The 27,557-nt window shown below is 53.8% G+C and overlaps 1 protein-coding gene across 2 annotated transcripts in view; it reads right to left on the minus strand.

Annotated features, from left to right (window-relative positions):
* Positions 1-3,738: 3,738 nt before the first annotated feature.
* The window catches only part of KIRREL1 (kirre like nephrin family adhesion molecule 1), a 103,596-nt gene continuing 79,777 nt past the window's right edge, over positions 3,739-27,557 (minus strand). The window contains exons 2-15 of one of the 2 annotated variants that reach the window (XM_081225532.1): positions 24,258-24,407; positions 22,294-22,443; positions 16,868-17,025; positions 14,552-14,702; positions 13,404-13,509; positions 13,107-13,255; positions 12,790-12,917; positions 11,925-12,051; positions 11,733-11,833; positions 9,890-10,088; positions 8,502-8,609; positions 8,197-8,336; positions 7,524-7,601; positions 3,739-7,281 (exon numbers count right to left, since the gene is read on the minus strand). In XM_081225532.1, coding sequence (XP_081081658.1) covers positions 6,805-7,281; positions 7,524-7,601; positions 8,197-8,336; positions 8,502-8,609; positions 9,890-10,088; positions 11,733-11,833; positions 11,925-12,051; positions 12,790-12,917; positions 13,107-13,255; positions 13,404-13,509; positions 14,552-14,702; positions 16,868-17,025; positions 22,294-22,443; positions 24,258-24,407 — 2,222 coding nt within the window. In that variant the 3' untranslated portion in view covers positions 3,739-6,804. Of the gene's footprint in view, positions 7,282-7,523; positions 7,602-8,196; positions 8,337-8,501; positions 8,610-9,889; positions 10,089-11,732; positions 11,834-11,924; positions 12,100-12,789; positions 12,918-13,106; positions 13,256-13,403; positions 13,510-14,551; positions 14,703-16,867; positions 17,026-22,293; positions 22,444-24,257; positions 24,408-27,557 lie in introns of both variants that reach the window. The other variant, XM_081225531.1, reaches the window with a different exon arrangement.

A 27,557-nucleotide genomic window follows, 5' to 3' on the forward strand; every position in this document is an offset into this window, starting at 1 on the left:
CAAGGGACACACCTAACAATTTGACACACATCTTTGAGTTGTTCTGTGGGAACGAAGATGCCCACCCAGGTGGAGAATGGTGACTACATGCTGACCACAAGTCCATAGACCCCAGACTGGTTGGAACCAGAAGACTGATGATTAAGATTCCCGAAACACGACTCTGTTATCTCACCACCAAGCAGAAAGAAAAAAGTCATGCTCCCTGCAACCCTCATCCGAAAATGCTGCCTTTAAAAACCTTATACCTTGGCCAGTCAGTAAGATGAATCCGAGAAACGTCTCCCATCTTCTTGGTCAGTGTCCTCTTAATCAATAAACCTTTCTCTGCCCCAAACTCCAATGTTTCAGTTTGTTTGGGCTCACTGTATGTAGGGCACATGAACTTGGGTTTGACAACAAGTATCGTGTGGTGCCCTATACAGCTCACAGACTTGTCCTAAAGTACCTGCTGGCCTTGGGCTGGGCTCTGGGGATGCAGAGAGGAATAAAATGCATCCCAAGCAGATACAAAGCACAGGAAACACCCCACCTAACACTACTTGGCCTAACAGAATTCACTTGGCCTCCATGTTTGCACAAACTTGCTTCTTCTCATTTCTCTCTCTCTCTCTCTCTTAACTCTGTTTGCTTCTGGATTCCAACTATCATGCCATATTTTACCTATGCCAGTTCAACTTACCTGGCTGTAGCCTCGAGATTCACCTTGCACGGAGGCCTCTTATTCCCATCCAGGTTGGACGTCCCTTGAGCTACCTACAGGCTCTGGTCCAGGACACACTCCAAACTGCAGCCCCCACTGCATCCTGCCCCACCCTCTGTAGTAGCTCTGGGTTGTGCCCTACAACATTCTTGGAAATGGGTTGCATTATCTCTAAAGTATTTTTTTTCAGCTCTCTTACATCCCTAGCTCTGTCTGTGCTCTGTGTCCCTTGTGTACAAAAAGGCTACTGTGGACCATCTTTAGTTTGCTGGATTGTTAACTGGATGAGGGAAACAATAAACCCTTGTATTTCTTTAGTGATTTATAGCTTTCAAAAACATTATCTGAAAACAATTTTTTTTCCCCAGTTATCCTCAAACACTCCTGTGAAAAGAGTAAAGTAAAATCTTTGCAAATTCTACTAAACTCGGAGAATTTAGAATTTCTCAGCAGGATGGCCTCTGTGTGTGTGTACTGCTGCACCATCTGTTTTTTCATTGTTTCACTTCAAGTTCAAAGGGTTAGCGACCTGGTAACTTTGCCTTTTACCCAAACAACTACATTTCAAATAAGTGAAATCAGTCTTGTTCATCCTCACACTCCCAAACCCTTCGGGATTTGGATCCCAGATTCATTCTCCCCGCCCCCCCCCATTTCCTATCCCCATAATCAGATTTGGCACAGAACATTTGGATGCTGTGTTCCAAAAGCACAGAGCCTCTGGCTGTTTATCCCTGAACTGCCATAATTGGCCTCAGGCTTCTGCAACAGACACAAACTGGTGAATAAAATGTGTTTGCCCCACAGCCTGGAGGTGACACAAATATATAGTCTCTGCCATCTCAATCCAAAAATCTATCTTTTCCTCCAACTTAGATCATTTCACCCCAAATCAGGCAAGCTTTTAAGTAAGTAGAGTTGCTCGTGCATTAAACAACACAAAACATGGTACTTTTTAAAACATTTATATTTATATATATAAAAAAATTAAATATATATAATATATAGTGTGCTTGAGACTAAAAATATAGTACATAATATTTAAAAAAAAGGAAAATGAAAAAAGGCAGAATAGGAAAAAGTGTGAGGGACACACAGATACACATTGCTAAAAATCTACGATGGTTTGTCCTAACAAAAATAATATTTTTTTTTCCTCTTCTCTTAATTATCATCATGGATCCATTTATTATCAGGGTTTGGGTGGAGAAAATTTAACTGGAGCCAGAAGCGGTGGTTGTAATCCCAAGAATAGTGGGGTAGAAAAGGGGACCACAGGGAGCCCTGGGCCTCATTCTGGTGTAATTGGAGGCAGCAGCCGAATCTTCTGGGTCACTGTTGCTAGAAAGATTGCGTCGAGAATTTGATTGTATCGGCAACTTGGCTGCTCTCTCCCCAGAATTAGGGGTCCTCCCAGGGGGAAGCATCTGAAGATCCCCAGAAGTGAACAGAAGAACCCATGGCCCACCAACACTTGCAAAGGCCAGTGGCTGGGGACAGCAAAATGCCAGGATCAGGGGACAGGAGAGTGGTAGGAATGAGTGATAGCTCTATGCAAACAGAGTTATTATTATCATTATTGTTATTATTTTTAAGGGCAGGCTTGTACCAGAACCGCCCAGTATGGCCTGTGACTTCTGCGCAGCAATTATTCCTCCAGGGACAGGGCCTGGAGCTCCCTCACAGTGATGCAAGAAAATGGGATTCTGCCCCACCCCCCCACCTCCCAAACTGAGGAATCTCCCGAGCCACACATCTTTCCATCCTCTTCCAGCAGCACAGAAATGGAAGGTCAGGACCCAGCTGATAAGTGAGGCCAGTGCCTTACAGAAAGAGGCTGGCCTCCAGGAAAGGAGAGGTATCATGAGGGGATAAGGGGGAGGCAGGGAGAAGGGGATGGGTTATTTAAATGCTAATTTTATAGCCTCTTCACAAAAATAAATGCCTTTCCAATTACATCCCTTGGTCTGTGCACCTCAATGTTCTATTATCACCTCCTTACTGGTCCCACCAGGGTCAGAAGCTTCACTAATGCCTTCCAGGTGATTCTCTCGACATGCAGAAGGGCCCGTAGGGGCACAGAGTGGTGACCTGGCTCAGGACACACAGCACTAAGTTGGCAGAGAAGCCAGGGTTTCCGAGGCTGGGGTGCTTGGGCGCGCAGCAGTGGGGAGAGAACTGCCCTCACGGCAGAGTGAGGCAGTGACTGAGCCAGTTCAGTGCAACTGGGCTCTTAGCTTTAACGTGGTTTTCTCCAAACCCGAATGGCCCAACACTGCTATGTACATGGGTCAAGTACACTGAAAGACCATCTGATTCCATTTGAAAGAGCCCAGGACTTGTGGCTCCCGACAGAGCACCACCCGTTTAACGAGAGGGCACCAGGGTGAGAGACTCCAGGGCTCCATCCTGTAAAGCAGAAAAGGCTGCCCTCAAAATTATAAGGAAAGCAGCACCTGCTGAGACAAGGAGAAGGTGCAGTGCCTGGAGACGGGGTGAGGATGGGGTGAGAATCAAACAAACGTCTTTCATCCCATGCAGGACATCTGTGAGAATATAGCGCTGCTCCCATCCCTGGCTGCTTTCCTTTCTGACTTATGGTGGGTTTTGCTTCATGCATACTTTGTGGCTAGACTTGGATGGATTTGGGATTTAGGATGCAAGCCAGGCCCTCCACAAGGAGACTGTGGGTCATCCAGAATCACAAGAACCTCTTCAAGACCCAGAACTTAAGTCAAAAACTGCTGGACTCCCTCTTCACTCTACCAGCTGTCCTTCTGAACTGCACCTGCAGAGAGGCCAGCTGTTCTCACGCCTTGCCCTCTGGCTCGAGACACCTTAGCCTGCAGGCTTCCCCTTGCTCAGTAAGTGAGGCTGGCTGTCCCCAGGCCACGGGAGTGTTCCTGAGGACTGGGGTGGAGGGTGGCTGCTTCCATTTCTCCCTATGGAGAAGGCTGCCTGAAACCTGGGTGCACAGTGAAGGAAACTCACCATGCCCTGACCTAGCCAGAGACACCTTTGCAAAACTGTTAGGATTCTGAGTGGGGGGCAGCACAATGGCCAAAGGATAACCCACATCAATTTCACTGAGGTTTAGGATATGCTTTTTGTTGCTGTTTGGGATTAAGGGGTTTCTAGTGGAAAGTCATTCACAACACTTCTGACAAGTTGATGACGCCCACAGTGAAAGCTTCTTTCAAGATAGGAGAACCTTTCAATTCTCCCATCCCTCCACTGCTCAGTCACTGTTCCCAAATCCTTGCTAGGGATGGCAGGCCCTTCCACCTCACCAAATGAATGCAGCAAGAGCAGGATAACTCGAGGTTTGTGCAACTCTCCCCCCTCCTCATCTTAAAGACCAGAAAATAGGGGACAATGAACCTAAAGAGGTTAGGCCAAGGTCACTCAGTAAATGGCAGCTTCAGAACTGGGTCCCACGTCTCCTGACCCCTTGCTCTTCCCACCAAAACTAAAATGGCCAAGGCAGTCAGGATCACCAAAATGACCACATCAAGTACTGAGGCACCATGCTGGGGGACTCCAGCCTCAGACAGCAACCCTCCATGCTCAAGGGCGCCTGCCACTCCCCAGAAAAGCAATTCCACTGGCTTAACAGGTCGGTCCCAATTCAGATTCTGGTCAGACCAGAGTGCAAGTTGCAGAGGGCAGAGATGGCCTTGGTTGCTGACATCTCCCTGTGCCTTGCATGGTGCTTGCTTGATACCCAGGTAACGTGTTAAGGAACAGCGAACAGGGAAGTAGCTCTGTATCTGGCTTCCAAAACCCATGGTTCCTGCAGTGTCAGCTGAGTTACCGAGTGACCTCAGGGCCTCCTCCTCTCCATCAACAGAAAGGACCCAGCACTAAAACCAAAAAGGAGTAAACAAGCGAATGTGGCCAAACCCCTAATAAAAGTAAATGGCTTTTGGAATATTCCTGTTTAAAAAGCCACCCTCTTTAGATTTTAACTGTTTAGATCACCCATGGCTTCTGTGAAAATCATCAAAATATGCATGAATTTGCACAGGAACCTGCATCCTTACAGACCTTGTCACTGAGCTCACAGAAAAGGAATCCACAGGAAGGAGTCAGCTTCCAGGGGTGAGGGTGGAATAGCATAGCGCTGGGAGCCTGTATGATGCCTCTGTAAGGACCGGTCCTTGGGACTTGCCCCCGGTGAAGAGGAGGAGGATGCAGAGGCAGTTTGAGAGGCTGGAACTAGAACTACTTTCTTCCTGGGTATGAGCAGGTCCTTACCAGCCAAGGGATGGCGAGGAATGTCACCCCACAGAGCCATCCGCAAAGGTGGCGATGGCCCGTGACTGATGGGCATGTAACTCATTAAAGCGAACATGACTAATGAACGGCGACCACGAGAAAGGGCAAAGCGCATTCTGGGGATTGCAACAGAGGACCTGCCGGCTCAGGGTCCAGCAAGGGGAAGAGCAGACCCTGCTTCTTGGAAAGGGGAGGCCGGGGCAGGGGAGTGAGTTCTCTTTGGAGCGCCGGTTCTCTTTGGTCAGAAGGTGGCGGCTGAGAATGTGGAATGCATGTGCAGGCGTGCGTGCACGTGTGTAGATGGAGGTGAGGGTGGGCGTGGGGGGCCGCCTGGGCCGTGGCTGCCTGCAGTGCCCTTCCGCGTGACCTTACCAGGTCCGCCCTTCCTCTTACCAGGCCCCCTCACCCGTCTGTCCCCTAAACTCTGCAACACTTGGCAGTGAGTTTGCGCTCACAAAACCTGCTCCCTGTGCAGCCACCCACCCAGGGCCGGTCAACCAAAGCTGGACACTCAAGGCACTGAAACTGGAAGAAGGAATCTGATTGGTCCAAGAAAAAAACAGACACTTAACAAACGAAAACCCGTCTAAAGAGAACATCTCCCATGCCCCCGGGAAAGTGGCCTCTCTAACCAGCTGGTTGGCCCTAGGGTGGGACAGCAGAGCCTGACAGCCAGGCCCCTCCCTGTCCTATCAGGGCCCATCGGATGACAGGTCTCACCGCCTGAATGTTTAAAAATGGATTCAAAGTGCTTCGAGATTGAAAGAGTAATGGAAGATGTTGGGAATCTGATGAAGAACAGATGCCCCCTTTCCTTTCCACTGGGACTTGTATTTGGGTGGGGGACTCCCTACAGCTTTTTTGCTTTTTTTCTCCAAATGAGGTGTTTATTGTTTTTTGTTGTCTTTGAAAATTAGCCTATCGCACTCCCACCCTCACCCCACCACTCCCCAGGCATGCTAGAGAGTTAAAGCCAGGAAGTGGGACAGACTGGGGAGGGGAGGGGGCTTGGGGGGGCTCACTCTAGCGTGGGTTCTGGAAACTGCTATATAGCACACTGCTGTCTGGCTAGTGACTCAGGACATGGTTCCTGACATTTCCTTCTCCATCACGACCCCCTGGCTTATCTGGCCGGCCCAGCACAGAGGAGAAGCAAAGGGGGCAGCACTACGGGACATACCTGGATCCCTCTGCAGGCAGACAGACGGGTGTCCCCATGGGCAACCAGGATGACTAGCACTTTACTCCAGCTGAAGGAGGGCTGGATCTGAACTCGGTGCCAGGACTAAATAAATCCAAGGTCCTTTCTGCAGTCCCAAGGAGGGAGAGATGCATCCAAGGTATGAACGCAGACAACAGATGGACTGGCCAGGCGATCCCACTTCCACCTATCTGTACCAGAGCCACCCACCCCTACACTTCATGCTCCCTGGGCCAAAGCCTGTTCATCTCCACATGACCCCCTGTCTACTCACGGGAGATCAGAGGGGTGGGATAGAAAGGGAATGCTAAAAAGTGCCCCCTCTGCTCTCCGCAACCTTCACTTTCCACGTCCCCAGGCTGGGGCCAGGCGAGAGTGCAGATCAGAAGAGACACATCCTCCCGAAGAAGAGGGAAGGGCAGGCCCAGGAGGCTGGGGCATGCACAGAGCACCATCCTCGGGACGGGGTGTTTCCGGGAGACCTGCTCCCTGCCTGCCACGGTGGGAGGAGGAAGGCTGGTCCAGGACGGGAGCAACAACGAGCAATGCCCCTGAATATCAGGGAACAGCTGTGAGAGCCTTCTCCTCTGCCCCGCAGAGATGCCCCGGCCAGGCTCTAGCCCTACACGTGCGTCTGCATGCGCTGCTGGAACCTCTGGCCGTAGTCCGAGTGCTGGGAGGTGTAGGAGAACCGCGTGGCAGTAGCGTACTTGCCAATGGGGTCATATGCCTCATACGGGGTCCGCTCCAGGCCAGACGGAGGGGCCTGGGGGTAGCCCAGTCGGTAGGTGGGGTACCCTGCTGCCCCGGGGAAGGGATGGGAATTGAACTTCTCATAGTTCTCGTAGGACAGCTGGCTGGTGGTGTCGGTGCCAGTTGGGGCAGCAGGACCTGGGGGTGTGGGCTCAGGGCCGTAGTCAGAGGCCGGGGCCCGGCTGTAGGTGTTGAGCTGGGCATAGCCGCTAGAGTGGGAGAGGCGGGAAGAGGGGCGGCCGTCGAAGCGGGCAGGGCCGGGGGCACGGTAGTCAGCATAGAGCACTGCCCTGGAAGACGGGCGGTCTTCGTGGGCACGCACATTGTAGTAGCCATTGGTGGGATCCTGGGGGGCAACGAGAGAAGAGGATGGACGAGGGGAGTCTCTCTTGGGGGAAGGGTGTCGTCTCGTCATGGCCCTCTGGGCCTCCTTCTCTGGCTCTGCCCTGGGCTCTCAGCCAATAACTCCCCACCTCCTGTTTCCTCCTGACCGCTCCTCCCCAAACCTGCCCTCACTTCCACCCTGCAGGCCCTCAGAGCCCCCGTTCCCACCAGCCCCCATGCGCTGGCCCCTCCCCGCTTTCCCACCTTCATCTCATACTCCTCCCGGGTGTCGATGGTGTCACAGCGCAGGTCTTGCTTCAGGTCCACGTCATCCTTGAAGGACTGCAGAGCAGCAAGAGTGGGGCATCAGGAGACGGACACCCTGCTCTTGTCCTTCCTTGCCTACCGTATCCCCACACCCAGAGGTCACCTATGAAGGGGAAGCATCTGGGGTCATGGGCAGCCTTGAACTCTGTGTCCTCTCCCAGCAGAGGTTCTGGGATGTGGTGGGAAGAGGCCAGAGACCTGGGTTCTAGCACCAATTCTGTCGCTAACATGCAATGCTTGGGTACGTCCCTGCCCCTTTCTGGGGCTCTTTCCTCATCTGAGCAATGAGGCACTTGGGCCAGAAAACTTCTAGGGGTTTCCAATTCTGATACTCTGTAGGTGGAGGCTGGGGTGAAGGAAGCCTGTGCTAGGCCACACCTGCCTGTCCTCCAATGGAGGGAAATTAGCCTGGGGAGCGTGGGCACGTGGATGTGTTTATGAATGTGCATGTGCACATATATGTATGTGTGTGAGCGTGTGAGCCTATGGGGGACGGAGCAGGGCCAAGGTAGGATGACTGAGGGAGGAGAGAGCGACAGTATTGGTGAGCTGGGCTGCAGCCGGTCCCAAGAGTGTGGGGAGAGCTGGGCCAGGGAGGAGGGACCCTTACCGAGTAGATGGCCTTCATGACACGGGTTGCCGTGGAGACGCTGGCAGCATCGTCCTCCCGGTCAGAATGCATCGTGAGTGGCTCCCGGTTCACTGTTTCCACCTTGATGTCCAGCTTTCTCAGGGTCACGTCTTTGCGACCTGGGACAGGAGGAGCAGCCTGGACGCTTTCTGCCAGCCTCTGCAGAGGCTGCTTCTGGACCCACCTGGCCTGGGGAGCGCCGCTGTCAACCCCCTCACCTCTCCCAGGCCCTGCCTGTTGGGGACCCCCAGGAGGGCTGAGGCCTGAGCAGGGCCCATACTCACTGCCTTTGCGGCGCCGGTAGAGGAAGAACACCAGGGCGATGAAGAAGAAGATGAGCAGGATGCCTGCGCCGATAGTGGCCCCGGCGATGATGCCCACAGGTAACACCTCTTCAGATGAGGGAAGGAAAAGGGGGAGGGTCAGGATGGGGGCACACGGAGGATCTGAGCTCAGTGCTGGCTGAAGGTGAGGACAGTCGAGCTCCGTGCCCCCCTGGATTGTGCACAGGTTTTATGTTTCAGCTGAGCTGTGTTCAGTTAAAGTCAAGGTGGGATTTGAGAGGAAGTCTGCACTGTTTGGGTTTAGACCTGTGCTTCAGCTTCATCAGAATTGGGATCAGCTTGACCCTGGCCTTGGTGGTCCATCTGTCCCTCTCTTGCAGCCCACCTGTCTGTGAGGCTTGTCTCTCCTTCCTGGGTTGGGCTCTTGTCTGAGATCAGCTGTCCCCACATTCTCCCATCTGCCATGTGTTCTGACCTCTTTCACTGCCTTCTCCACACACACCATTGTGACTGTTCCATCTGTACCTACCCTCCCAGGGCTCAAACAGTTCTGGTTGGTTCCCCCTGCTCCCCAGAGATGAGAAGGACCCAGGAATCCTGCCTCCAGCTTTTTCTCCCTTCCTGGCTGTCCGGGATGGATCAGATCCATGTAAGTCTCTTCTCCTCCAGAAAGCCTTCCCTGCAGAGCCCCGCCTCACTCTATTACTCTGTTCTTCTCCACCAACCCCTTGCTCTTGCTGGTGTCTTCAGCTAAGAAAGACTCGAGGGGACCCCCAGTTATTTTCCCCCATCTCCCATGTCAAATGGCTAGTTCTCATTTAAAAAAAAAAAAAGAGGAGGAGGGGGCTCTTTTCCTCATCAGAGGTGGGAGCTTCCAAAAAAGTCAAAGGCATGATGCATCTTTCATCACACTAGAAGTGCCTTAAGGGAGGGACTATGTGTCTCCTACCAGACTAAGGATTCGTGAAGAGGTAGGGGAACCGAAGCTTCCTGGGCACCTATTCTATGCCAGGTACTTCAGGCATATCTTCTCATTTAATCCTCACACCAACCCAGTGAGGTGGGGAGTTTTACTCCCTTTCACAGATCGTTTCGTTTTTCTCCACCTGAAGTCATTTGCTACGGCTCTGTGAGTTCTCCACTGAACTGAAAGTTCCCGGAGGGCAAGGAGTGTGTTCGCTCACATGTGTCCCTGCAGCTCCTAGAGGGGGTGGCTGGCACAGAGCAGATGCTCAATAGATGTTTACAAATGCGAGTGGGTTTTCCCCCTGAGCACCAAGGCCAGGCTCTGGTGGGCAGGCGCAGGAGGGAGCTGTCTCTCTGAGCCCTGCCCCCAGAGAGAAGAGGGAGCAGAGTCCCCAGGCCGCCCTGCGCCCTGGCTGTGTCACCTCGCTCTTCCAGCTGGATGATGGCTGTGCCTGGGCCGAAGCTGTTCCAGGCTGTGCAGTTGTAGTGGGTCTGAAAGTCGGCCTCCATGACGTTGTTGATGGTGAGCGTGGACAGGACCCCGCTGCCTGAATTGGTCCTCTCCACCGTGTAGCGTTCCAGGGTCCCCACCTCCAGGAAGTTCTCCTTCCATGCCCATGCCTGGGGGGTGGGGAGGGCAGGACGGGATAAGGAAGAGGCAGGTGGCGGAAACACCTGACCCACCCTCCAGGCATCCTCACATCCTCACCCCATGTGCTCTTAAGCCCAGCCCCACACTTGCCCTGAAACAAGCCCAAGTCGCACCTGCTGCCTCAAACCCTGGCATCAAACCTCCAGTCTAGGAGAAGCAGCGGTTCCGAAACATGCCTGCGATATGTGCTAGGCCCATTCAAATACGCTCAGAGACACTCTTTAACATGCAGATTCCCGGGGCTTATCTCCTACATTTGACTCTCCAGGGGAGAGGCCCAGGAATCTCTATTTTGTTGTTGCTGCCTTTGTTGGGGCAAGGGAGAGCAATTTTATTCGGAAAGCCAGCAGGCCAAGAAGATGGTCGACTACTGTCCCAAAGACCCACCTTCTCCATGTTAGAATTCAGGCTTCTTTGATTGGGAATCTCTATTTTTGTAACAACCCCAGCGGATCCAATGAAGCAACATGTGGGACCCCTGATGTGGTAAAACAAATCCTGGGTGGAGAGCCAAGAACCCTGGGCTCTAGGCCTGACTCTCCCCTCGAGCCCTGTGTAGCCTCCCCTTCCCTCTCTGGGTCTCAGTTTCCTATAAAAGGAGAGGACCGGGCTAGAGGCAGACAATGCTCCAGCTTTCCTCCAGCTCTGATACTCTGAGATTCTAACTAAACATAACTTAACCTTCAACCTCACCTTAAACCACTCCACAGCTGGCCCTACATAGCCCACTGGCTCTGCAGACTCATCCACAGCCCCTTATAATGAGTGGGCATTTGCACCAGAGAGCTGTCTCTCCTAGGCTCTTCCATCCCCGACCCCCTAGCCGGGGCATCCCCCCTCTGTGTCCCCTCCCTCAGAGTGGAACCCAAGGGAGGGAGAGCCACTGAGAACTGCCTCCTTTCCAGGGATCAGTCCTCCTAGCTCTGCAAGGAAAGCCCCCCCTGGGAGCCAAGCCGCCCGCTGCCCAGGTGGCCATGGTAATGAAGTGTCTCTGGGCAGCCGTGGAGTTAGCCAAATGGTCATTAAATGTGATGAGGGGTTTGACGGTTAATGGTCACGGAAGGAATTAATGGTTCATGGTGTGGGGGAGAGGGAAGGGGGCGGAGAGCGGCATGGGGGCTGGTAGGAGGAGGAAGGCAGGAGAAGGGAGAGGAGGGGATGACAGGATGGGACAGAACTGAGGGGGGCAGGGCGGAGGGGCAGAAGGCAGAGGAGAGAGCAAGGAAGAGATCGGGAGGCTGAGGAAAGGGGAGGAGACGAGGGAGAGGACAGAGCAGGCGTGAAAGCCCAGGGGAACCAACAGCATAGCCAGGGAGGCTCCACCAGGCCTTTCACACATGTTGTCACCTCACGTGTCACGGCAACCCTGTTTGGTAGGGATCACTGCCCCTATTTTGTGGATGAGGAAACTGAGGTTCCAAATAACAAGTAACTGGCTCAGGGTCACACAACAAGTAAGAGAGGAGATGGCATTTCACCAGGAAGACGGACAAAGGGACAGAGTCAGAGGATGAGAAGCACAGGGCACAGGAAAGGCCTGGGGAAAGTGGGAGGAGGCTGAGCCAAGCAGAGAAGCAAGCGGCTGCCGGCCCGAGGCCAGCCCCAGCACTCACAATGCGGTCCGGGGGTGGCGTGCTCCCGATGAAACACTCCACCTTGCCACCGTCACCCCGGACAGCGTACTGCACGGCCTCGCTGGAGATAATGGGGGGCCCTGCAAGCAAGAAGACGTGGTCAGGGCCAGCTGGAACCTCCAGTGCCTGCCTCCCCCCTCACAGGCCCCCCTCCCACCTCAGGCCACTCACCATTCACATAAAGTGGCACCTCCCGCTCGGCCACTCCGATCCGAGGCACGATGGCCCGGCAGGTATAGGTGCCGGCATCGGCCTGGGTCACCGACTTCAGCAGCAGCTGGTTGCTGTTACTCAGGACCTGGGCAGAGAGAGCAGCCTCGGGTGGGGAGCCAGGAGGCCTGGGCCCCTAGATCCGTGCGGGCCCCCGCATCGGAGGCATTGGAAAGAAAGCAGGAAGGGCCACAAGTGAATTCCCAGAAGGGAAACAGGGTCCCGAGTCTATCTGGTCCATCCCCTGACTCTAAATAGGCTGGCATTTATTTAGACACATCATCTCTTTATATAAGAGCGGGCAGAAGTGGGTGGAGGCTCAAGAGGGCAGGTGAGGCTGCCACCGTTCTATACAGAGGATACAGCCGCTTCTGGTCATCTGTTCTAGTGCTTCTCTGACCAAATGAGGTAGGAAGTTTCACTCTGAAATCCCTCTTTTTTGCAACTGTGGCCCAAACTGTCCAAGGCAGGTCGCTGTAGAGCGGCACAATTCAGCCTTCTTGTCTCTAGTGAGTCATCCCAGCTGCTCCACCCTCCTAGCAGCATTCTTTTACCAGGTCTCTTGCCACCGCGGCAATTCCACTCACGGCCCCTGCCCCCCTCCCACCCCACAGGTCATCACGTCCCTCCCACTGCCACTGCGGCCGCTTGCCGAGGAGGGTGGGGTTGATTGCAAGCACCGTCCTTCTCTTCCAAATCCTGAGAACTTGGAAATAGCCCAGGTTCAACTTGAAAAATAATGCTGCACCTCCTATGCCCCCTCTCTCCCCAGCCTGTGGCCAGGCTCCTTCCTTCCAGCGTCCCGGAGAGGCAGCAAGCTTCTTACCATGTTTGAGTCCTTTTTGGTCCAGGTGAGGGTGAGCGGGGGATTCCCAACCCAGACACAGGTGAGGGTCACATCAGAGCCAATGTCTGTGGTTGTGGGTTTGGGGTCCACTACAATCCGGGGGGCAACTGAGGTAGAAAGGAACAGCCTGTTAGGGTCTGGGTCTCCCTGGGGGTCGGCTCCAATCGCTGTCCTCTTCCTTCTCCTGTCCTGCCTCCTCCCCACGCCCCCTCAGCTTCATGGAGCCCCGCCAGCCCCACCCCAGGCCCTTTAAAGCCCCCGCCCTCTATCCCCACCCCCGCCCTGCAGCTACTCACAGTGGACATTGACTAAAGTGCTGACATTGGTGCTTCCCACTTTGTTGTAAACCTCACAGGACACAGGCTCCGTGAAGAAGGAATAATCAACATTCGTCTCATAGCGACTCTCGTGGGCGTCTTCGATCAGAAAGCCCCCCTTGGCCCACCTGGGGGAACAGGCAACACAGAGAGGGGTCGGGCCTTGGAGCCCTCTCACTCACGTCCAGTGGCCTGTCCTCCTCAGCCCCCCACTCCTGGCCTCAAGGGCCGCCCAGTATCGTTCCCCAGAGTGTGCCCGGCCCCTGCCCCTCCCACCTGTAGCCCAGGATCTCAGGGTTGGCTGTGGCCTGGCACGTAAAGACGACGCGCTCGCCCTCCTGCACCGTCTGTGGCTCAATGGACAGGGTCACCGTAGGAGGGTCTGCAAAGCAGAGGACTGGAAGTCAGGGTCTTTTCTGTCCCTCAAATTTCTTTTTCTCTCTCTAGCACACACCCTCAGACCTCACCCGCGTGGTGACCCGGGAATTTGACTGAGCAGTGTACCAGCTCCAATAAATAAGCCTTCTTCACTTTTATTCCAGGAGCCTCTAGGGGCCGGCTAGGGTGACGACCAAGGATGATACCAGAGGGACAAATTAGTCAGAAGGTGTATTGACGGACCGTGACCACTAGGCGTCAGTGTGGGCTCGTTAGGCTCACTGACCGGGATGGGGGTGGGGCATCTCTCCAATAGCTGCCCCTCTCCCACCCTTCTCTGGGGAGTGGGAGAGTTTATTGAGCACTTACCAAGTAGCATACTCCATGCTAGATGCTCTTACACTATATCTCACTTAATGCTCACAACCCTGAGAAGCAGGTACAGGTCCACAATCCCTTATCTGAAACCCCGGGAACTAGATGTGTTTCAGAATTTGGGATATTTCAAGGGTTAGAAAGGTAACGGCGGACACAGACCGTTTACTGTGTAAGACCCCAGCACAGTCTGGGCAATATCCCACAGACACACGCATTAATACATCTGCAGTGAAATGTATAGCTATTCCAATTAAGTGGGTTAAATAAAAGACTACGAAGAGCCTCGGTTCAGGTTTTGCCACCCAAGCACTTTTGGTTTAGAATTTCCGATAAGGGATTGTAGGCCTGCATTTTATTTTCTGCACGTATACCGAATTAGAAACTGAGGCTCAGAGAGATTATGTCATTGCCCAAAGTCACACGGTTTAAACCCGGGAACTGCCTGGCTCACAGCTGATGCCTCTTCTACCAGCCCTCAGAGTTCAAACCAGGGAATCCAAGACGACAAAGAAATGGTGCATCTGTCCCAGGGCGCCTGGGGGATTCTTCCGTGCTTCTCAAAGGGTGCTGCCCCCCGCCCTTCCCGGGCTCCTTCCCAGGACGCCACTCAAGGTGCACATTCCCCCCACCCCACGATCCCTGCCTCCTCCCCAGGAGGACGTGCTCACGGTGCACGTCGAGCTCGATGGACGTCTCCTTGCCACTCGGGATGGCCTCGTTCACGCTGCGGCAGGTGAAGACACGTCCAATATCCAGGTCTGTGGGGTTGATGAGCAGCTGGCTGATGGTGGTCTCCCTCTTCCCATCCTTCAGCAGTTCCTGGGGTGGGGGAGACAAGGGTGGGAGACACGGTTAAGCTAAAAGCCCCCTCCTCTGCTCTCAGGGTGACCCGCTCAGAGCTGGCTCGCTGGAGGGGTATTTAACCTGAAGCTCAACCCTCCCCCAGCCCCTACCTCCTCCCCAGGTTTGGGTTGGTTTCGTTTTTAATTAATAGACTTTATTATTTTTTTAAGAGAAGTTTTAAGTTTACATTAAAGTTGAATAGAAAATACAGAGAGTTCCTGTATACCCTCCTCTCTGGCCCCCCAGTTTCCCCTATTATTAATTAACATGATGCACTAGTGTGATACATGTGTTACAGCTGATGCACCAACATTGGTACCAATACTAACGAAAGCCCATAGTTTACATTAGAGTTCACTCTGTGTGTTGTACAGTTTTCCCCACGGTTTTGAGTCCCATTCCTGGAATCCCCTGAGTCCAGCCCAAGTCCCTCCTCCTCTGGAAAGTCTTCCTTTGCTATCCCAGCCCTCAGGACTCTCTCCCCAGTCTGAACTTGTGCCCCTTGCGGGCAGTCTGTCGTCCACACCGCTCTGGTCACATCTGGCCTTGCCTCTTAGGCACCGTGCATGTGTGTTTCAGTGCTGGGTCTCTCCTGCTAGACCATAAACTCCTTGAGGGCAGGGAAGGGACTCACAGGCTCAAAATCTCATACCAGCTCAGTGATATCCAACCTGAGGTCCCTGGACATGATCACAGGAACACTTGGGCTGTTTTCCATATTGTACACTGCCTAAGGGAAACCATACTGTTAAGCAAAGTAGGGGCCCACAGTTTGACAGCAATATATAGGCATCCTTGCTGGGCCCGATGTGGTACCAGAACAGCACCAGCCCAGTGCAGTAACACCAGCTCCCTCCTGCTGCTTCAAAGCTCCATCGCGTCTTTAATGAGTATAAAAGAGCGGGGTGGGGCTTCCCTGGTGGCGCAGTGGTTGAGAGTCTGCCTGCCGATGCAGGGGACACGGGTTCGTGCCCCGGTCCGGGAAGATCCCACATGCCGCGGAGCGGCTGGGTGCATGAGCCGTGGCCGCTGAGCCTGCGTGTCCGGAGCCTGTGCTCCGCAACGGGAGAGGCCACAACAGTGAGAGGCCCGTGTACCGCAAAAAAAAAAAAAAAAAAAGGGGGTGGATGACAAATGGCCATTAACCAATCAGTTTGTTTGGTTGCCAAAATATTCAAAACATGAAGCCCTAGAGGAAAAAAATAACGGAGTTCTTGGTAGTGAAAAAGTTAAGCACCACTGAAGCCAAATTGCCACTTGTCAAAGGGTGAAACTAAGGCCAGAGACAAGTGAATTGTCCAAGGTCATACAGAGCGTCAAGGGCAGAGCTAATCCCGGTACTCACTCCCTGGGGCCACACACTACGAGGCACACAGGTGAGCATTCTCTCTCCCCTCAATGAGAATTGTCTCCTGAAGCATCTAGCAAAGGGCTGGGTACATATGAGCTTGTCCCCAGCTGACAGGAGGAGCTCCAAACAGGAGATCTGGATTCTAATTCCAGCTCCACCATCAAGTTTGCCATGTGATCCGGGGCAAGTCACTTGATGTCTTTCTCTGCCATAGGTTCCTCATCTATAACATGTACACGTAACCCCTGACTCCCCAAGCTCTTAGTCGCGCCGACTGGGAACACGTACCAACTAGAGGCTGGGGGAAGAAAGTCGAGGGGCTCAGTAGCAAGAGGCCACGTTCTGATTCAGGCACCAACCCCAGCTCTGCAGCATGTCAGCTTTGTGACCCTGGCCAGTCACTCAACCTCTCTGACCATCAGTTCACTCTTTGTGAGTTGGAAATATCACCTAATTTATGAAACTCCTGTGAGGTTTAAGAGACACTGTCCATAAAGATCTAATTAGCATGCACAGTGCCTGGTACACAGTAGGGGCTTAATCAATGTAGCTGTTTTCAGCATTATTCTTAGTTTCTGCTAACTGTTGACTGGCCCTGTGAACCTGGGAATTCACTTCTCTTCTCCGGACCTCAACTTTCCCAACTATTTAATGGGAGGATTGGACCAGATGGTCTCTGAGGCCCCTGCTCACATCTGTCTCCCCGAGTCTGTGGTCAGATCCATGTGGGAAAGGAAAGGTGAACTGGGATGTGGCCCAGGAGGATCTGGGGGAACAGGCAGGGTCTCACCGTGCTGGCTACGGCGCCCTCCTGCTGCGTCCCATCCCGGAACCAGATGATGGTGGCAGCAGGCTTGGCATTGAAGGCTCGGCACGTGAGGTTGTGGGGGGCGCCTGCCTGCAGCAGAATCACAGGACCGCCATCAATCCTGGTATCCTCCGGGGGGACTGCGGACAAGAGCAGAGCAGAGTCAGTGCAGGATGCAGCCAACACTGCCCGTATGACCAAAACCCCTGCCCCTGGAGTCATCTCTCCCTCTGCATGTCCACCGCTTGGCAGGACAGGACCATCCTTACCCCCTAATTTATAATTACTGTATCTGCTGCTCCTGTGGCCTGGGGGGTCTGGCACAGAAAGGTGGCTACCTCCACGGAGTTTCTTACGTCCATTCCCTCCTGTGTGCACCTCTGCCCTGGGGCAGCCAGATGAGGGGGTCTATCACAGTAACCTCCGAAATGGACTCCCTGCCTCCGGTCCCTGCTGGCCTTAATCCATCCATCACGCTGGCAGGTTATTTTCTCTAGAGAGCAGGTAGGACTGTGCCACTTCCCTGCTCAAACGCCTTCCCTGTCTACCAGCTGCCATGGGCATGAGTTGCAAAGCATCTCTGCCTGCCGTCCAGGGTTCCTCAGGCCGAGTCCTGCGCTTTTGCATCTTCTCGTCTCGCGTTTGCTGTTCTTGCCCTCGGAGCTTCTCTTGAACGGCTGTCCATCCTGTTCACATCCCAGCTGCTGCGCAGGGCCCTCCATGCCACATCCCCCTCAATCACCACCTTGGTGGTTCCCAGCCAGTCACTTGGAGCTCCGAGCACTATCTACCTTGTGTTTGCATTACTTAAGATGATTAGCCACGCCCCCTCCCCAACCGAAACTGTCCTCCCGGAAAAAGCAGGAACTCCATCTCACTAATCATATTTATACAGTCTCCAGTGCCTAGAGCATGACCAAAGCAGCCTTTGGCTAAATGCTTAAGGAATTGAATCAATCAGATGTCTGATATTAGAAAAGAGGGGGGGCCTCTCCCTGTCCTACTCCCATAGGCTTCTAAACGCTCAGGTGAACTAGACTGCAAGTTCCCTGGGAGCAGGGGCTGCTTCTTATTTTCTCTTAAAGCCCCAAGATCTAGTGCAGAGGTTGGTTGATAGCACATCCTGGGGGATATTAGCTGAATTAGTGGCTAAGTGATTGATGAAATAAAGGCAGAAGGGTTTGGATTATAATTTTGATTTCTGGTCCACCTCATGTTCATTGGCCAGCAGTGTGAAAGGGTTTTGTTTGCTTTTTGCCGGGAAAGACCAGAAAGACTCAGAGGGGCCTTTCCGAGGGAACCCTCGAGAGGAGACCCTGGGAGGCCCATGAGTCCAGTTGTGGGCAGGGCTGTCCTGTAGTTTATGAAAGGACAGTCTCCATGCTGGGGTTTCGAAGAGAGAGGAACCACTTGTAGCCCATCCCAGTACTCTGCTCAACTCATGCATGCAGAGTGGGAGGGTGTGAAAAGCATGGGTTGTGGAATCAGGCTGCCCCAGTTTCAAATCCTGGCACCTTTATCCATCTGTCATGTGGTCTTGGGTGAGGCCCTCAAGTCACAGTTTCTTCAACAGAGACATACGGTGCTCATTCCCGGGGCCCTCATGAAGGCCAGATGAGGGCTGTACATGGACTATCGTGTGCAGGGCACATGTGACGTGTGCAGTGTGTTCACTTTACTGCTCGGACAAGAGGCAGAAGTGCCTCCAACTCCTGACTGGTGAATGATTGCTGAATCCCGGGCTCTTCCTCTTTGCTCACTGGTGTACCTGGCTCCGATGCCAGATGGGTGCAGATTTGCAAACAGGGTGGGAAGGAGAGAAATGGATAAAGAGCCACCACTCGGGGTCTCCGGGTCTACGTGGGCCCCTCCAAGGTCACACCTTGCTGCCACATGCCAGGAGGACAGTCCTGGATGGGCAGAGGAGGGGAAGGCTTCTCCTTCCATCGGCTCTCCCTTCCCTTGTAACGTTGACCCTTGCCCTTTGTTCAGGGAAGGCCGCCCACCTGTCACCTCTGCCACTAGCCCAACTTTCTCTTCGTATCTGGGGCAAAAAGGAAAAGAAGGCTGTTGAGGTGTCTGCTTATCCATCACTACCGTGCTCATTTAGGCGTGTGTCCCTGTGTATGTTTATGAACACATTTTTAGGAGTTGTGACTTAAATCTGTATCAATATGTACATGTGTCTGAGGCCTCAGCCTCCTTGTTTGTAAAATTCAAAAAGCACGTTGACATCTGTTCCCCAGAGTCGTTACTGTGAAGGTGAAAGGAGACCAAGGATACGAAGCCGACTGTAAACTGTAACGTGATCGATGGCACCTCCACCATTCACTGAACACCCACCCCGTGTCAGCTCAAGCGCCTCACGTATACGATTTCATTTCATCCTCACCACAAAGTGCATTTCATTTATCCTTTCACGGTAAATACCATTAACCCCCATTTACAGACAAGTTACTGAGGCTCAGGGACAGGAGAGTGAGCTGAACGTCAGGGCTGGGATGTGGACCAGGCCCGCCGAAGCCATGCCCATTACCACTGCATTCGAGCGGTTATTGCCGTGAGTAATGAGGGAGCCGTGGGTCTGCAGGTATATATCATGCCTGCGTCCGCAGCTGCGAGGGAGTGGGAGGCAGCTTCTCGGAGTCCTGAGGCAGGAAGAATGAAAGGCCATTCTGTGACCTGGGCTGGTCTGGGGTGGGCCACTGAGGGGCATGTTTACAGGGGAGGCGAGGTGACGAGGCTGGCCGTGTACAGGGAGGCTGATTCCGAGCAGTGAACACAGCCCACTCTCGGCCCTGCCCCTTCTCTGAGCCCCAGGCTGCCATGAACCAAGGCTGTGTGCAAGCAGGTGAGCAGGGAGGATGCACAAACGTCTTGCCTTCTCAGTGTCTCCACGTGGCTGCAGGAGGCAGGGAGTGTGAGAATTCCAGAGAGACAAGGAGGGGGAGGGGGGGAAAGAGTAGCCGGGTTCACCTTTCATCTCTTTTACTCTTGGGGCTTCCTCCTGTTCCCCTCATCCACCTAAATCACTCAGACAGGCTATGAAGGCCCACACCCTCAACTGACCGTGCCCTGCAGACAAGCCAGTCAGCTCCTCCCTCGCTGACTCACAAGCTTTTGTAAACAAGGTACTAAAGACACAGACCTACTAGAGAATGGACTTGAGGATATGGGGAGCGGGAAGGGTAAGCTGTGACAAAGCGAGAGAGAGGCATGGACATATACACTACCAAACATAAGGTAGATAGCTAGTGGGAAGCAGCTGCGTAGCACAGGGAGATCAGCTCGGTGCTTTGTGACCACCTACAGGGGTGGGATAGGGAGAGTGGGAGGGAGGGAGACGCAAGAGGGAAGAGATATGGGGATATATGTATATGTATAACTGATTCACTTTGTTATAAAGCAGAAACTAACACACCATTGTAAAGCAATTATACTCCAATAAAGATGTAAAAAAAAAAAAAAAAAAAAAAAAAAAACCAAGGTACTCCCCCATCTAGGGTTCCCATCGATATTCTCCTCTGCCAGGAAGACTTCCTTGATTGAACCAAGACACTGGACGCCATTATGAAGTTCCTGGGATATCTATGGGCTTGGTTGGCCTCTACTCATCTCTCTCTATTTCTCCATCTCTGTGCTGGGGTAGGAGAGGGAAAGGAGAGTATCAGGGGCCCATCATTAGAATGGAAGTTCTCCTGTCTAGAAGTAGCACCTTTCATGATCCAAGCCAAAGCAGTTAGGGAGGGAAAAAGACAGAAGGTCTCCTAAGAATCTCACGTTCCCTTGGAATGCCTGGTCTGGCGTCGGGGCTCATACACTCTCCAACGAGGCATGGAAGCGGATGTCTTGGCATCCCATGCCTCGCCCTGGTGGTTAGCTAACTCTTGCTTCCTAACCTCCATCCTGCTTCTTGTTAATTCTTCCCATTTGTCCTCACCGGAGAGGAAAAGTAAGTCATCCACCAGCCCTGAGTCCTAGTCCTTCAGGGTCTTTACATCCAGAGAAACTGGCTGTCGGGTCCCTCCAGTCCTCACTTCTTCTGACACCTCACATCTGCCCAGACCTTCGGAGTTTACAACTCCCTGCTCAGGGAGCAGCAAAGCGGCAGTTGATAAGAAAAGGCTGGCAGCCCATGTTACTGATGAGAAACCTGTTGTCCAGAGGTTATGACCTCTTCCGGGTCATGGTGCCAAAATGGACCAGGTCTCCTGACTCCCGGTCCAGGCCTCTTCCCACCACACTCAGATGACTTTTCATGGTCTCACCTTTCTCCCCCAAGTAAGAACATTCCTTGTGTCCACGCTCACTCATCTCAGCTCCCCCCTCCTTTCACCCATCCCTCCTGGGGGTGTCCCCCACTTCAATGATTTCAGGATTGGGGAGAGAAAATAGAGGGAGCAGGACAGATCAAGTGGAGGCAGGAAAAAAGAAAGGGACAGCGTGGATGACAAAGAGGAAGAAAGAGGGTCACAGGCAGAGAGAGCCAGGCTGGAGACAAGCAGAGCAGAGGCAGAGGCCCAGCCCGAGCACCAGACCTTAAGGGAGACAGAAAGACTGATGGAGCTGGAGGTACCGCCAGGGAGGGGAAGGCACGCAACAGGGGAGGCGAAGGCGTGTCAGAGCTGGCCTCATTCCGTACTGCGTGCAGGAGAGAATCCCCTCATTATGCAAATGGCCCTGGGTGTTGCCATAGAGGGACATCTGTTCTGTCTCCCGTGGGCAGCAGCCGGGGGGCTCGGCTTCCGAGACAAGCCCTCCTCCAGCAGCTCCTGCAGACTCAGCCAGGACCCCTGCCACCCCCCCACCCCCCAGTTCTCAGCCCTCAAAGCCCAGTCCTGCTCCCCTGTTCCCTGAGGAGGGCTCTAGGTGAAGCAGAGAAGAAGGGGTGTGTGCTGAGGGGGGAAAGGAGGGAGCAAAGGGAAGAGGGGCTGAGTTCAAGGAAAAGGAGCCAAGGGGGTAGTTTCTGGGGCTTCGAGGCAGCTGAGAGGGAGAGGAAGGGAGAAGCTTCCAACAAGCCCATCTGCCAGCAGAGGCCCGGTCCCCATCACCCCAACATGCCCCCACTCTGGTGGGGAGAGCTTTGTATCCAGAAGGCAGAGCCCCGTCCCTGCGTGGCCTGGGCACAGGCAGGGGCAGAGAGGATGCCAGAGCTCACACAGTCCACACGTCCAGCAGTGGGTGCCCACATGCCCATTTTTTCCTCTTCTATCTGAACTTGGCTTTGGAAGAAGTTTAAAGGATCTGGGGAGGGAAAGCTAGGGAGACAGTGGGGGCAGACATGAGGCCAGGAATACAGAGGGAGAAGCTGGGAAATACAAGAGGAAATTGGAGAAGGGGGGACAGCCAGGATGCCAAGAGAAAGAGACAGGAGGCTGGGGGCCCTGCAGGATGTCGGGGGTTCTTACTGAGCACGGTGAGTTTCGCTCGCCGGGAGCGCAGGGCCGCCTCCGTGGCCTGGCACTCGTAAGAGGCGTCGTCAGAGAGTTCGGCATCTGTGATCTCCAGGTTGTACTGCCCGGCGTCTGCAGAACCCACGACCCGGTACCGTGGCCAGGCTGCAGGAACAGAAAGGGCGAGCCCAGGTGAGCCCAGCCCCAACCTGGGAATCGACCTGGACCACCCTGCCCCCCAAGGGTGCATCCTCTCCCCACGTCAGGGTCCGCATCCCATTCCAGGGCCAGCACTCCTCCCTCCACCCTCTCCTGGGAGCCCCCCCACGGGCCCTTGACGAGGATGAGGTCCCCACGCAGATAATGTGATGTCACAACCTCCTACAGGGAGGACGGGAGCCACAAAGCAGGAGGAGTGATGGGGGAGAGCAGAAGCAGATGAAATCTCTGAAGCTGTTTGCAGATAAATGTCTCTCATAATAATAGGAAAGAAAGAGGAAAAAAAAAAAAAAAAAGGCAGACAGCAGGGAGAAAAGGAGAGAAAGAGGGGAGGGTGTGTGGGCGTTAAGAAATATAGGCCATCGCAGCTTAGACATGAGCTCACCAGGGCCAGAGGGAAGCCCAAGGCAGGCTAAGGTCTCACCATCTCGCCTAGGGAGGGATGCACGAGGCAGGGTCCTGCCAGCTCCCTGAAGGAGCCCCTAAACCAAGAGTCCCGTCCCCTGCAGAAGCCACGGCTGTGGCAGATGAGCCTCTGGCCTCTGCAATCCAGTCTCCCTCGCCCTCCGTCCTCCAGGCTCTTGCCCACCCCCTCACACTCTGTCTTCCTCTCTCGTGGTCCCCACCATCAGCTCCTTCCCACTATCTCCCTCTGTCCAGAGGCTATCGATTCTTTTCACTCCATATCTATTGATCTCTCTCTCTCCCTGTTTCTTTCTCTTTCTATCATCAATAGATCCGCCAGCCCCATCTCCTTCCTTCATACAGATTGCTCTATACAGACAAATTACCCCTACCTGTTCTAATACACGGAACCCACAGCGAATAGTCTCAAGCCCTGGACAACAATAAGAATAAAAATACACCATCCCTCCCTACTTTCATCATTACACTGCTTTACAGTGAGCAATGTGTTTTCACAAAGCATATTCTCTCATTTGGATCAAAACTCGCAAACGCATTTATAAGGCAGGCAGACCCACGACTACTGTGCCTGTTTTACACAGTAGTAAACTAAGGCCCAGAGAGGTGAAGTGGCTTTCCTAAGGTCACCCAGCTGGGAGGTGGCAGAGGCAGGTCTTGACTCCCCATCCACTCTGCCAGACGGCCTTTCCAAAAGTATCTTTACTTGTTTTGGAATATAGGAGGGTTTCCCCACCCCAGCACATTGTGTTTGTTTCCACAGTGGCTCCATAATGCTTAATAAAGGCTTGATGAATGAATAAATACAGGGCTCAGGCTGATATTAAAATGAATTTGTGAACACTGAGAGGACATTGCCTGGGCATGGGGCAGGAGAGAGGCTGGAGCAAAGCCAGCCTGGCATGGAACACTTGCAGGACATAGAAGTTACTGTGTCCTCCCCCTGCAAGAGCAGGGGGTGCTCTGGAGTCTCCCAGCACCTCCTGCTTCACCTGGCTGCCTGCAGCTCCCCTTGTGGTGTCTGTCTGTCTGAAGCTCTCTTACGTAAAGGTCTCTTGGTTTCTCTTGATCTCTCAGGCTTCCCGTTGGCCTTTCATGAGCCAGTCCACAGCCAGGAGGAAAGGCAGAGCTGTGGGTTTTGGAAAGCAGTGGAGACAGAGCTCGGGAGGAGAGGGAGGGAGACTGACTCACACAGAAGCGGGAGAGGGGAGGCTAGAGCACAGAGAAGAAACGTGGTGAGGAACGAAGGGATGCTGGATCCAGGAGTCTCTGTTGGTGGGGGAGGGATGAAAAGATGGGGTAGTCTGGATGCTTGGCTGGCTGCATGGCCCACTCACCTTTGAGGCCCTGGCCCATGCCCAGCGCCAGCCCATCCTTGGTCCATTGCACGATCCCCGAGTAGTTGAGCAGCACGCAGGGGAGCACGGCCCGCTGTCCAGCCACCACAGTCTGGTCGGCTGGCTCCTGGCTGAAGCGGGTCTGGGTCCCTGACAAAGCCAAAGCAGTACTGGGTAAGGAGATGAGTGAGGAGAGGGCTCCACTAGGAGGCTGAGCCTCCCAGGCTTCCACTCCCACCCTGCACCGGGCCTGAGAGAAAGAGCTGAAGGCTGGGAAGGTGGACCCTCCAGCCCCTGTCCCACTTCAGCCTCAACCCCTTCCCTCCAAGATGCCACGTGCTCGCCCTTGATTCCTTCCTTCCTCCCTCCGTGGCCCATGGGAATGGGTTTCAGGAACTGAAGTGCTCAGCAAGCAGAGAAAGTGGTGCAGTGTTATGTAAAGGCCTTAGAGACCAGGCTAGTCCAACCCTCTCATTTTACAGACGAGGACATTGAGGCCCAGAGAGGACAGTCACTTTCCCAAGGACACCCAGTGAGTTAAGGACAGAGCAAGGATAAATCCTGCGCCTCAGCACTTCAGGTCCCAGGCTCTTCCTCACCACCTCTACCAGTGCTCCCCTGGCCCCAGCCCCCCGTCAATGGGTGGCACATTCATAACACATGCTGTGGTGATGCCACGGTCCCCCTCAATGCCTGAGACATGAATATACCACCGTACCCCTACTTGGACTTGTGTACGTGGCCAACGTGAGGTCGCGCATGTGTACAATTATGCCAGGTACAATTCCCCCTTGAACGCATCAGGTACATAAAGGCAGGTTCTACGGGACAGGCACGTCCACATGTACGCATATAAGCTTCCTGGATGGTGGTGAACCCCAAACAAAGGAGCTCTGAACCCACTTCTTGCACACTCTCCCCATTCCGTGTGTTCATCCCTTGCTCCCAAGCTCCGAGGACATGAGTGCATACACACGGACGCACCTGCACACGCCCAGCCTCCCGCCCCTGTGGGAGCTGACAGGCCATGTGACTTTGTTCCGCTCTCCCTCTGGCTGCGGGAGCTACACATGGCTGCCCCGCTGGCAGCTCGGCCGGGAGCATTTGATTAGAGAACTGCAGAGTAATTGCCTTTAATTGTGGAGCCTAAATGGAGCAGGGAATTGGATTGCGGGTTTCTTCTCCCCCCACTGCTCCCACCCACCCACTCCAGCCAGCACGGGTCGGTCCGGTGGTGGGGCAGTCCTCGCACCGTGCTGTGACCATCAGCTTCCCGCGCTGGGCCCCAGGGAATGGAGGGGCTGCGGGACAGCACAGGGAGAGGTCTGGGGCTTCCCACGCACGTCCCCAATCTGTCACACACTGTAACCCAAATCAGTTTTCCCCGGAACTCTGGGGACTCCTCCCCCTTCTTTCCCTCCCCAGCTCCCAAGTCTTTGCAGAAACCACAATCCCCAGATCCAACTCTTCCCAAACCCAGCTTTCCAAAATCTCTCTGATCCTCCATCGCTCCTGTGTGTAAGCAAACAGAACTGTCTCCCGCCCATTCCAAGACCTCCCTCTAAGACACCAAAAACAGGACCCTCGTCTTCTCATCGCCTCCCTTCTTCTCTTTCCTCCTCCAGCTCCATCTCTCCCCTTCTTTCCAAACCTGCCTCACGCCCCCTTCTCCCAGGAAGTCCTCCTAGGTTGGTCTTTACCTCCAGCTTGTCCCATCTTTCAGCCCTGCTGTCACAACTCTATCCACGGCATTTCCTGTCGCACCTATCAGTCTATGCCCATGCTTTTGTTTGCCATGGGGTAGAGGGCAGCTGGTGGGTGACGGTGTTTGCCCTACCTGTTTCACTAGAATGGGAACCTCTCCTCAAGGCCAAGGGCCATGCTGTCTTTTCCCTCTGAACCTCCCTGGACATTCGACATCTGGATTGGTAGTTGCACATAAAGAGGACCGAGAGAGGGGGCGGAGATAGGAGTGGATTGATGGCCAGCATACGATTTAATACAAAGAGGCGGCCTCTTTTGGTTAAGTGTGCAAACCCAGCTCTTTGGGTTGGCAGGGGGTCAAGAAGTTAGAAACAGCAGCTCCCCAACTCTGCTGACCTGAGAGCCCATCCATGTCTTCTAAAGGAAAGGAAAAGGCTCACTCATATTTCCTGGGATTAGGGTGGCAGGAGCTGAGATCCTGGGGGAGGGGTGGGTCAGGTGAGTAAGCCGGCATTATTAATTCAGGCATTGCCCTCATTATTATTCAAATTTATTCATATCATTGCGCATTTCTCTAGTGCAGCTACAGGCTGCAAACTCTCCACACTCACGTTTCTCCTTCCCACAGCCCCCAGAGCCCAAGTCAAGGGCTTGCGAGTAGAGTGGCCTGTGAGCCCTGGCTCAGAGATGGAATTTATATTCACAGCTTTCCTGCGTGGGGCCTGGACACCCTAGTGTCCTGTTGAAGTCTCCCGAGGACCGTGAGAAGCTGGTTCCATCCATTGGGAGCGAGGAGGCAGCTCACCCCCTAGCAGGATGGAGCCAGAGTCGGCATCTTGCCGGAGGGAGGCGTGGTGTGACCTTGGGCTGTCACTGCCCCATCCCAGCCTCCTCCGTGTGCTCACCTGTACCTGTGACAAGTCTAGACTAAGTATTGCAAAGTCCCTTTTAAGAGCAGAGGTTTAGGAAACAGACTTAGGTTTGCATAGTGCCTCTGCCACTTCCTACCAGTGTGACCGTGGCCGAGTTACTCTCTAAGCCTCATTCTCCTTACTGGTAAACTGGGGGATGATGACGCTTACCCGGACTGCTGAAGAGTTAAATGGGATGAGCTGGATGACATGCCTGGTACATTCCCTTGCCTGTGCCCACTGAATAGTAGCTATGACCCTATTTATCCTGGGCAGTTAGATAATCAGAGGGACCGGTGGAAACATGAGCAGTGACATGACAAAGAAGGTATCTGTCGTCCTGCGGATTTTGAAATCATTGCCTCTTGGCATAGGCCTGGTTGAAGCAATTTGGAGACGGGGGAATGGAAGCAATAACCCAGAAGAGAGTCCAGAGAGGAGGGGAAACGAGGGGACTCAGGAATTTAACTTGATGGAAAGGCCGTGTAGATCCTGAGCCTGCAAAAGTGGCAAGCAATGTTGGTTGGCCCCAAAACAGCCCCTGCAGCCAAGACAGTATCTGAGAGAGAGGCCAGATGCCCACGGGTTGTTCTGACCTGGATCAAGATTAAGAGAAAGCCCCAAGCCTGCCATGCCATGGCCAAGTCCCACTCTCCCTATTTTGCACACTCCAGCCTTTTCTCCT

The sequence above is a fragment of the Mesoplodon bidens genome, assembly GCF_964165515.1.
Source record: "Mesoplodon bidens genome assembly, chromosome: 2".
NCBI classification, from domain to species: domain Eukaryota; kingdom Metazoa; phylum Chordata; class Mammalia; order Artiodactyla; family Ziphiidae; genus Mesoplodon; species Mesoplodon bidens.